This window comes from Athene noctua, chromosome 22, assembly GCF_965140245.1.
Source record: "Athene noctua chromosome 22, bAthNoc1.hap1.1, whole genome shotgun sequence".
NCBI classification, from domain to species: Eukaryota; Metazoa; Chordata; class Aves; order Strigiformes; family Strigidae; genus Athene; species Athene noctua.
In genome coordinates, this window is record NC_134058.1 from 9748190 (window position 1) to 9759363 (window position 11174).

The 11174-nt window shown below is 47.2% G+C and overlaps 1 protein-coding gene across 1 annotated transcript in view; it reads right to left on the minus strand.

The window, feature by feature from the left end:
- Nucleotides 1–8046, minus strand: part of LOC141969411 (uncharacterized) — a 40445-nt gene extending 32399 nt beyond the window's left edge. Inside the window, exons 1-10 of the mRNA XM_074925141.1 lie at nucleotides 7993–8046; nucleotides 6309–6407; nucleotides 5711–5871; nucleotides 5076–5200; nucleotides 2317–2469; nucleotides 2108–2233; nucleotides 1625–1812; nucleotides 1130–1240; nucleotides 535–636; nucleotides 50–125 (exon numbers count right to left, since the gene is read on the minus strand). Of these exons, the coding sequence (XP_074781242.1) occupies nucleotides 50–125; nucleotides 535–636; nucleotides 1130–1240; nucleotides 1625–1812; nucleotides 2108–2233; nucleotides 2317–2469; nucleotides 5076–5200; nucleotides 5711–5871; nucleotides 6309–6407; nucleotides 7993–8046 (1195 nt within the window). The remainder of the gene's footprint in view (nucleotides 1–49; nucleotides 126–534; nucleotides 637–1129; nucleotides 1241–1624; nucleotides 1813–2107; nucleotides 2234–2316; nucleotides 2470–5075; nucleotides 5201–5710; nucleotides 5872–6308; nucleotides 6408–7992) is intronic.
- Nucleotides 8047–11174: the final 3128 nt, after the last annotated feature.

Sequence of the window (11174 nt, forward strand, 5' to 3'; positions counted from 1 at the left end):
CTTGGCTTTACCCAAGCTGTGGAGACTGGACTAGGCTGTGCATACTTACTGGCTCCGATAGCATGTCCAGTGATGTAAACGATGACACACACTATGCTGAGGTGAGACATCCAGGAGACAGTGGCCTGTGAAGAATTTAATCACAGGTTAGAGGTGGTTCCTCTCTGAACATCACCAACACATTCAAGGCACTATTTGTGTTCAGATGTGAAGGCATTCTAAAGCCACTGTCACCCTCCATTGCCAGGTATGTCCTAACTTAGCCACGAAAATCACAGCCTGGGTATGATCCTTGCTTCCAACAAATGGATGCAATGGATATTATGAACATGATGTACTTAAAGTAGTATTCAGCCAAGCAGAATCATAACTTTTCCTGGGTTTGCTTTAGGTAAATACACAAATACAGAGACCTTTCATACTGTCCTCTCCCCCCCCAGGGTACAGAAGCAACTTCAAAATATACCAATGGCCTGTTCCCTGGAAGGTCCAGAAATGCACAGGTAGGATCACCTGAGTCAGTCAACTACACACCTGGAGACTGAGGGCCAAAGTTAACACTGCGCAGGAGACAGAGCACAATCCAAAGCCAGCAAGGAGAAGGATTTTCCTCCCCAGGGATTCCACTATGAGAACCTGAAGGAGACAGAAGAAGGTGAAAAATCAGACACTTGGGTCACAGCACTTCTTATTCCAGCAGGATTTACTAAGGTAGTCTTTGTCTGTTAAGAAATTCAGTGACATTTCCACCACCTACTGATGGACTGTGGGCATGAAATCACCCAGGAACTGCAAAAAGCTGGATGTGGCAGTAAGACTGAGAGAACAGCCAGGCCATTTTTCACTACCAGACCCAGTGAGAACTGCATGGAAGCCCTGCACAGCAACAGTGAACAGCACAAAAGGGCATATCAGCCTGGAGACCAGAGGCTGACCACTTCTGAGGCATATGAGAAATAATTGTGATTGATCATTTTGGTTAACATAGCTGCCTTCAGCCAAGGGACAGCGCAGGGCATCTGTTGTGCAAAGCAGCTCACACTGTGTAAATAACACACCCTAATTTAAAGAGTGACAGACGGGGGAGGCTGGACAGGCCAGAACTTGAAGAGCCCCAACAGAAACTTACAGCGAGCAAAGTCACGATGACATTGACGGCACCTATCGACACGGTGACATAATGAACATTGCTGCTTTCCACACCTGCCGACTGGAAGATTCTGTCTGTGTAGTAGAAGACCTGCAGCAAAACCACAGCTGTGTTTATATGTGACCAAAGACAGAACACAGGAATCTCATTTTGGCTGCTTTTACATCCTGGAACTGGTGCACAGAAGCCTGAAAGAGCTGGAGACGTTGGTGTTTGGATCCAGGCACAAGCACCTTACTCCAAAAACATCCAAACTATCCTTAAAAGGACAGCTTGACCCTGTATCTAGTACATGTGTGTCTTGGATTTGGTACTGGCCAGGGTCCACCCACCACAATGTGACACAGAACCAGTGTCCCTGATGACGGGGTACTCCTGTGTCCTAGGTGCTAGCTCCTGTGCAGCACTGCCCCACAGCATCCACTCCCAAGTCCCATCCCTTTATTACTCCCCCCACGGGCCTTTCCCACTCACCACATTAACCCCAGAGAGCTGCTGGCCCATCATCATGACAATGATAGAGAGGAGCTGCCATCGCAAGCCTCTGAAGGTGCACAGGCTGAGCGCAGACAAATGCCCTTCTTCCTTTTCTGACCAGTACTCTTGTTGCATTTCTTCTATCTCATCACTCACGTCATTGCAGCCTCTCAGCTTCTGCAGAGCTAGTTGGGAAAGGAAGGTATGTTATGGACCCCAGGGAGCAGGTCTGCAAGTGAGCTCTGCTTCAAATCAAGACAGAACAATATGCAAGCCATGGGCTGCAGCGCTTCCACAGTGGGAAGTCAGGGATTCAGATATGCAGAGACAGGAGCAATGTTGCAGGAATTCCATCCACCAGCAACAGGTCAGTGAAAAATTTCACACTCTTCTGCTTCTCTGTTGACTGCTGTCAGTCACATCTCACAGATAGATCCACCCCATTCCACCTCCCCTTTCATTAAAAGGATGATGCTGTACCTCGTCGTGCTCGCTCTCCATTGCCCTTTTGTATCAGCAGGTATCTTGGACTCTCAGGGAGAAAGGGCAATGTAAGAACCTGAATTAGTGATGGGATGACAGTGAGCCCCAGCAGCAAAGGCCAGCCTGCAGCAAGTGAGACAAGATGACAACTGTGAGAAATCTTTCCCCAGTGGAGCCTGCTGAAAAGTCCTGAGCCAGGGCTTTACCTTCGGCATTCCCAAGGATGTCGTTGAGACCAAGGATCTGAGCTACGAGGATCCCAGCAGTGACGAAGACCTGGGGTACTATCCCAATAGCACCTCTCAGATTTTTCGGGGACACTTCTCCAAGGAACATGGGAACCACATTGGAAGCCAGACCTAGTAGTGAGAGAACAATGTTAGACATGCAGCTGCCTGACATCAGCACACTGACCATCTTCAGTAAAAAGCCTTCTTCCCACGTGAGGCCAAAGTGATTCTTGCTGGACCACAGGACACGTGGAAACCTCATGCTCAAACCCTTCGCCAGCTGAAGATTTAATGGCATCTTCTGGCCAGTGAACAAGCTGTGTATGTTTTCCTCACTCTTCAGTGGAACGTGGGGACACAGAGCACATGGCATTGGTTCACTCAGCAGGTGGAGAGCTACAAAATCCACTGCTGCATCTGGTGCCTTCAGAAAGGCTTTTTCTGGGAGCCATTAGATAAGTAAGTTTATACCACTACCTCTCCGTTCCTAAGTAATGCTGTCCCTTTGCCAAGGCTGTCAATATTACACTCACATATCTTAAACTTAAGACAGAAATCGTCTCTGTGGCTAAGCTGCAGAGGCAGTCCCATGCTGGAGCTAATTCAAGGAGCCTGAATTGTTTCACCCATTTCAACTGAAAAACAGTAGGGAAAGAACCACTCATGGATGATGGGCCTTGGGAGTGCAACCTGCCAAGCTCCTGGTGCTTGGAAGGTCTAGCTTATTAACTGCTCAGCAGCAAAGCATTTTAGGAGTCTAGGAAGGCTAGCAGTAGCCTGTCTTGTCTACAGAGATGGCAGATAATTTGGGGGCTCTCAGCGTTCATCTTCCTAGAAGTATCTTTCTCCCAGCAGGGTCTGCCAAGTACTTCAACACAATACATGCAGAGAAAAACTGTGTGCTACTTCCAGTTTGGAAACAAAGTGTAAGAGAGGAATTTATACTTCCTTTAAAAGACGTAAAGAAAGCAGTATCCAAACAAGCTGTTGTGAGGGCAGAGAGATGCCACTTCTTGCTGGCTTTTAAAAATTCAGTACTCCTTTAATTGCTCATTAACATTTTGCAGAGACCTTTGCTGGTTTGAGATCTCTTACAGGTCGCACGCTCGAGTAGGTGGTTCTACTCACGTATGTCACTGAGGGGACAGGTTATTCTGAGGAACATTGCATGGTTACCCACAGTAACCCCAGAGAGCTGCCAGCTCCCATGCTTAGGCTGTAAATCCTGGCATGCAAACCCCAAACTCCTGGAGTCAAGTGACCACATGAGACTCTTATCTTACATTTCTAAAGTTCCTAGCCTTCAGGAGCTTGGAGTTACAAAGGTGATCAAGCTGTTAATCTGAAAGCCAAAAGGCATGGAAACAAACATTAAAGCAACTGGACAACATTATAAAACTAAACTCAGGAGGTGCAGTGTGCTAAGTTTGCACTATAACCAGCCTTTTAATTGCCTAGATTAAAACATGCTAGCAGTGACCCCTGGACTACTGCATTCGAGTAACAGTGGCTTTCTAACTGCTCAGACCTACACTGATTGAGCCCTGTACACCTCCGGGCTGCCAGCTCAGCCCCTCGCACCGGAGCTGCCCTTTTCCCAGGAGAGGCGACACCTGGACCCTACCAGAGCCCAGAGCAGGCTGGATGGCTCAGCACCTTCCCTCCCCAGGCACAATGTCCACAGTTCGAGTGAGGCCAAGCTGTGACGGGCAAGTCAGGGCAGCCAGTCCAGATTCTTTGGTCAGTTATAAATAACTGGAAAGAGGGATCACACTTAACAGGTCCCTTAGCATATATTCAGAGAACCAATGCTGAGAACAGCTGCCAGGCTTAGGAGAGTCAAAAGCCAAACCAGAACCATTGGACTAGATAAACTACCTGCTTTAGCTCACCCATCGCAATTGCTGCGTGTTACAGATCAAGTTATTTTCCTACATCGGCTCCTTGTTTCCTCCTTTTAACTTCACAGGATATCCCAACTCACTAATAAACCACAGAGCATGTCAGTCTTGCCAGCCCAAAGCCAATTAATTGAGCCTAAATGCTGTTCGGACCCTTCTTAACCTGGCTTTGCACACAGCCAGTACAGTACTGTAAGGGGCACCCAGACATTCTGGGTTTCTCTTCCATATTCCTGTAGCTCTAATATAGCCACTCATAGCAACTCACACACCCCCTGCTCCTTGGCTTCCCACTATCTTTGCAATAAATCCAGTGGCTCTGAACCCTTCACTCTCCCTTTTAACATTTCTCTTCTCCTGCAGGAAGATCAGTCAGTTCCAGGACCGGATTACTGGATCTAGATTTAGATTACTGGATTACTTGATTTAGAAGTATTATTCTGCCTCTGACTATGCTAAAAAAAAAAAAAAAAAAAAAAAAAGGCAAGCACCAGGCTATCAGCTTAAAGGTTTCTGGGAAAATGTATTATTATTAGCAGGTTTCCTGGGTGTTGGAGCTCCGGTGCCTAGCAGATGGTTATTGCAGAGGATGGCTGCATCTACAGACACACATCTCCTCTGTACATCTGAAATTCCCGTCTCACTGCCATTGTTTAGTAGACATCTTTACTACTTCTGCAACATGCAGATGACAACTGTTGTTCAAGCAAATACAGCATCATTATGCAGATGTATAGCTAAAACATGCTTTCTGTGAAACCATCTGTTCTGAGAAAAACCTTTACATAGCCAAGAATATATTGCTCTCCCTTTACTATCCAACCTCTCACTTACCAGCAAATATTCCCATAACAAGACGTGAAAAGATCATTACTTCGAAGGTTTCTGCCAGCTCTGAGGTTCCCATAAGGAGTGCAGCAGTGATGGAGAAGAGGTTGTTTATCAGTAAAGTACCCTTTCTGCAAAGTAATAGGGAAGGAGACAGATTCAGTTTATTTTTTTTAAGTCCCCAGGAGCAGACAGATCCCCTGTGTGTTATGCTGTCCAAAACTCAAATGAATCACTATCCCAAAGACTAATCAAAGATAAAATGGTGATTGTCCCATTTTTTCCTGCAGGGAACTAAGGCTTCAAGAAAGAACTGAAGTTTCTCAGGAAACTCGAGCAGCAGAAGCTGGGCCTGATCTCAGATCCGAACCGAGGACTTTCATCATTGCTCTCCTCCTGGCTCAGTGCCCAGCATAGAGCCTGGCCTTGACCATACTGAAACCATATAAATTCTTCTACATGTGAGAGACAACGTGTATTGCCGAGTCCAGCAACTAATCGCCAGCCCATCTGCCTTGCCATCAAGGTGGTGACACAGTCACGCTCCTCACGGGCTTGGCAAGCTGGAGTGACCGGTGAGGCAAGTCTTATCTGAACCTAGCAACTGCTGGTGAAGGACGTTAAAGACCACTGTCACGTACCGGCCACAATTGTTGACCAGAGGCCACACCATCAGGGACCCAAAGGAGCCACCCAGAGGGTACATGGACACAGTAAGAGACCAGAGCAGCGTCTGGAAGCTACGGTCCACTGGCACCCCATTCCTCTTGAAGTAGGTTTTGTTGTAAAAGTCTTGCATGAACTGGAACGAAATACAGAGCATGTTTAGCACAGTCAGTAAAATTTTCATGCTGAAAAAGATAGTTGACAACAAATGCCATAAAGCTTTTATCAAATGTCTTTATAAAAAACAGAATAGCTGAGCTGGAAAATGAATGCAAGAGACGGGTGGAGGAGCCTGGACTAAACTGTTACTCCATGCTATCCTGCCTTATAGGATTTGCCTGGTTTCCAGAAGGGAAAACATTCTTCATGCCCCGTCTCTGCTGGTCAAAGTCTGGACAGTAGAGTTATACACCTTAACACCTCCCTTCCCTTTCCGGGGGAACTGCTTCTCACCAGGTGCCTGGTGACTCAAAGCATCTGCCCACAAACACCCATCATCTACTGTCACGCTCCTGCCTTGCTCTGTTTGTAAACCCACTCCTGGGCCATGGTCCACTCCACAGTCCAACCTACCGGGGCTGCAGAACTGATCATGGACAGATTGTAGCCACACAGGAAAGAAGATCCAAACCCACACATCAGCGATACCAGCAGAAGCGTCGGTGTCATCTTCTGCAGAGGGGAAAGAAAACACACAGACAACACCGTAGAAGCAGGTTTGGTTTTTAGGCACAAATGGCATTCAGTAAAAATATAGAAATACCCTAAGACTTGCCTTCTGTGGTTTTCACTTCATGTTACAGGCAAGCCCAATGGGTTGGTTTCATTATAACTCATTTTGTTCTGCTTGATTTGCACATTGTCATTACAGTAATTCATTCTACTCTTTCCTGGTATTGATGGATCATTTAGATGATGAATAATTTTTAAGTTATGCTTAAAATACCACCCCACGGGGGGGGGGGGGGGGGGGGGAAGAAGTTTATGCAATTATTCTTTTTCCAACATGCAAATTGGTTAGTGAAATAACACAGGATATTGGCACAAGAAAGCTTTAAAAATAAAAGATTTTGCATGAAGTGGCAAAATCCCTTTCCTGTTCATTTGTTCTGCTTTCACATGCAGGCTTGTTCTGTCTCCCACATTTCAGGATCAAGCTGTTTATAGATCTAATCCGATTGTCACTTGTCAGTGAAGCCAATTAGATCTTAATGCAAGTAGCTCAGTGAGGGTTTGGTTGGGGGGTACAGGAACAGCATTTTGCAGTTCAACAGAAGGGTGAAATTGCCATCCGAAGTAGGATCAAACACAAACCATGTTTGTGCGTTTGTGGGAGCCCTCAGGGTTACAAGCAACTTGTTTTTCACAGCCATGAGTTACTATTCAGTCCTCAGGATGGCCTGACTGTGTTGACTGAACTGTTTTGGTTGTTTGGGATTATTTTTTTATAGCTCACTAATGTATCTTATTGCTGCTGCATCAATACAGTAATTTTTCATTCAAACACATATAATATTCTGTCACCATCATTAGCCTTTATGTCCCAACACTCAACTCAAGTCCCATGTGAAGGATCTGTCATTTCCCTAACTGAACGTTTGTCCAAATACTCCTTGTATTCCTTATATTCCTCAGAGGCTCTAGCAGCTCACCTCCAGAGATCTGCAGAGTTTAAGGCACTGCAGGAGATCAAAATTCAAGTCCATCTCAGAGTAAGGATCAGAAGGAAGCTGAGGCTTCCAGCTATATAGTTTCTAAGAGTAGACTGTTGACATTCTCACACTGGTGATGAAAAGGAGGCTGCCTTGTTCTCATTAAACAAATCCCAGGAGCTCAGAAGAGCCACTGGTGTTAATGATTCATATTCAGCACTTCTAGGAAAACATCTGGCATTGCATTGTGCAAGATACCACAAAGACAGCCCCCATCCAGAAGCATCTGCAGCCTAAAACTGATTAGAAATGAGGAAAGAAAACTCACACGCAAGAGGGGACGGTTACACAGAAGTTATGTGGGAGGTCAGCTGCAGACAAAGACAGAAAATCATGAGACCCAGTGCAACGCTGTGCTGCAGACAGACATAAGCTGGGTTCAAGAACGTACACACCTATCTGCTCTCCCTGTGAGATCAGTTGTGGATATATTAGCCTGAAAGATCTTCATCTTGCTCCTCTACAAGTACCTGCAGATCTCAGACAGCTTGCGCTGCATCTTTGTGGGAAGCTGAAGTTGGGAGTGTAGAGTCCAGCATACTTACCCCCTTTGAACCTTCATTGTAGTCAGAGTTCTGCTTATTTCCTTTCAACTTCATTTTGGTACTTGAATCACAGACGCCGAGTATAGGCTTTTACAGCCAAAACAGACAATGCAAGGGGTGGAAACGCCCTAGACAGAAAAACCCCTCTATGACTTTTCAGAAAACATGCAATCAAGAAGCTCTGTCAGCCAAAGTAAATTGTACTTGTCTGATCGTTCCCTTGCTCTGTGTGACTCCCTCGTGTCTTCTCTTTCTTTTCCTTGCCCAAGTCGTCACTGCTAGGTCAGATGTTCTTTTGCCAGATCCTGACTCAGAACAGGTGCTGCCTAGCTACAGGAGGAACAGGCTCATCTGGTCAAATGGAAGGGGCAGATTTACTGCAAAAACTGCTAGATGAGCTGTTTTCCCCCAACTGTATGTACATCAACGAGATGAGATCGTAGTAAGTGAGCTGCAGCTCCTTCCCGCTGCAGCTCCTTCCCACTGCAGCTCCTTCCCGCTGCAGCTCCTGGGTAGTTGTGGATGGCGTGGCCGTAGCCAGGGAGGCTGCCTGGCAACCGCAGCATTCCATGGAACATGGGGCATTGTGTGGGAGCTGCCTTGGCAACAGAGAGGGTGTTTCCCACGGGCCACAGCCATAAAACTCAACTGGCATTAACCCTCCCTGCAGCCACAAATTGCCTCTCTGCCCTTGGGCTCAAATACTGCTCTCCTTGTCCCACCTTACACCACCCACTTGCTCAGGGCACTTTTGCAGCTTGGAGAGAACAGGTTCATCCTCTCACATTTGTGTGCTGACAGTGCGCAGAACAGTTTTTCCACCAAATCACATTAGTCCCTTTCCCTCTACATGCAAGGTATACCACGTGTTGCTTGGCTTAGTATTGACCTCCTACGCTATGAGACTACTTTGAACAGTCCAGGACTTGATTACTAGTCAACTACCATTCCTAGAGTTTGTCAGAGAAAGTCAAAGTTCACAGATACCTCCAGCAGTCAGAGAAATTTGAACCAAACCTTGTTATTGGTCTGTCTGTAACAGCCAGCTTAAAAAAAAAAAAAAAAAAAAAAAAGGATCCTCTTGGAAAACAGGAGCTGTTCATGTGTCTTTGTGTCTTTCATGCACTGACTGGTTGCAGCCTCCCTTCCTCCAGGTGAAAGCATCCTGCTCTAAAAATAGGAAGGGGAACAGAGCCCTGTTGCTTTGAGGGTAGTGGAACTTAGTCCCTAGACTTTTTGTCATTTGTCTTTTATTGCATTTGATGTAAGTTAATGTCCTCAAGGATGCCATTTGCTAGGATATCATGGCAGTGGATAACACCTCATTCCTGTGTCCTTCAGGAACTACTCCTGCTTCAGTCTTATCTATCATAGGGCATCTTAACTGAAGAGAGATGCAAACCAGAATATTCATTTCACCCATCAGTCACCTTTCCCCACCTCCCCCTCTGCATTCCCACTGAGAGGATGGAGCGAGCTGGCACTAACCAAGACTCTCTGAGCTAGCTCAGCTTTTCCCATGCTGCCTTCCAACGTTGCTCCAAGCACCCCAAAACCAACGGGACAGGCCATCGCTCACTCAGCAGCTAGTACAGTTCTCACTTTCACAGATCTTTAGTCAGAAGAGGGAAACTGGAAAGTGAACCGTTCTGCCCCAGGGGTGGGGAAGTCGTAAGGAGGACAAACTTCTTTAATGAAATTCCTTTTTTTCAAAGACAGTATCATTCTTCTGGGAGCTCTTGGCAGAACGACAGCCACTCTGATTCTCAGTAATTATAAGAGAGAAGAACTCTCTCTAACAGTCTTTAAACTCCTTCCCTGAACTTGAAGACATAATCTGTATGTGTGTCACATAAAGAAATCAAACAGGACATGCATGTTTGCCATCAGAAATCTTTCATCAGAGAAAATATTTGCTTACTGCAACAGAACATTTTGAGTATTTGCCATTCACAGCAAGAATCTGGTAACAACACCCACAAGGTAACTGGCACTGGGATGATGTTGGACGAGATCGATTGTAGGAAGAGGCGCTCGGAAGATCTCGTGATGTACGGGAAGAAAGGGAACCAATCAAACATGCCAAAGAAGAATGTTACCAAAACACAGCCACGCTTAAGGTGGATGCCTTTAAGGAGCATATATAAAGCAATTGCGCAGCTAATGAGCTGAACAAGTAGCAACCATCATATTGGTGTCTGTGCTTTTGTTCCCGCGAAGGTTTTAACCTCCTGCAAGGGTTAGCTGTGATCTGTCTGTGCATTGGTAGGTGGAAAAAGACAGCTAATGCCTTACCACAACAAATGGTGGCCCCGACGTGATGGCAGTGGTGATTTCAGTGTGCGGACCGGTGGCGGTCGGCGGCACACGGCAGGAGGTGACGGAGCTCCACTCAGGACGGGAGACTCCACGGCGCGCCATGGAGGCCACAATCACGGTACTTAAAACATGGGGAATGCAATACAAGACTTCCATGAAGTCGAGCGCTTTAAGAGCTATGCTACAAAGATTATTAAAGCTCGGCATTTTGGCCAAGCCGATGGATTGCATGAAGCCAGAGCTCTGGCCTCTGATAAAAGCTGATTTAACAGAGCAGGCAAAATTGGGAAATCCAGAGCACTTGATGACTTGGGATAAGGCAAATGCATTTATGAAAGCCACCCAAGCCGAACAACATGCATCTAAGGATGCACACAGGGGACTGCAACGTTTCTCAGAGGAGACTACTCAGACGGAGGAGTCCGCGGGGTCCGGCAGCGGTTGGGGCGCAGTATGGAGATGGCAACGGCGGCCCGGGGCCTCCCCGAGCCCCCCGCGCCGCGGGGCGGCCGCCTGCAGCTGAGCCCGGCACCGCGCTCGGCCCGGCCCCCCCCCGACAGAAGCGGCAGTTCTGTCACAGAGAAGGTGCTGACGCTGCCATGCAGCACTGGCTTTAGATGTTCCTAACGGAGTCCTCGCATTTGTAATATTTGTCACTGTGTTGTGTCAGTGAGTGTGGGGGGCGCCTCTGTGTGCCCGTGTGAGAGTGTGTGTGTGTGTGTGTGTGTGTGTGTGTGTGTGAGCCGCGGCCGCTGCAGCCGCGGAGTTCTCCGGCCAGGGAAGCGCCGGCGAGGAACGACAGGGTCCTAGTGCCCGCCCGCTGGGGCATCGGTGCCGCGGTTGGTTTGGGCTCAGTGTTCTCA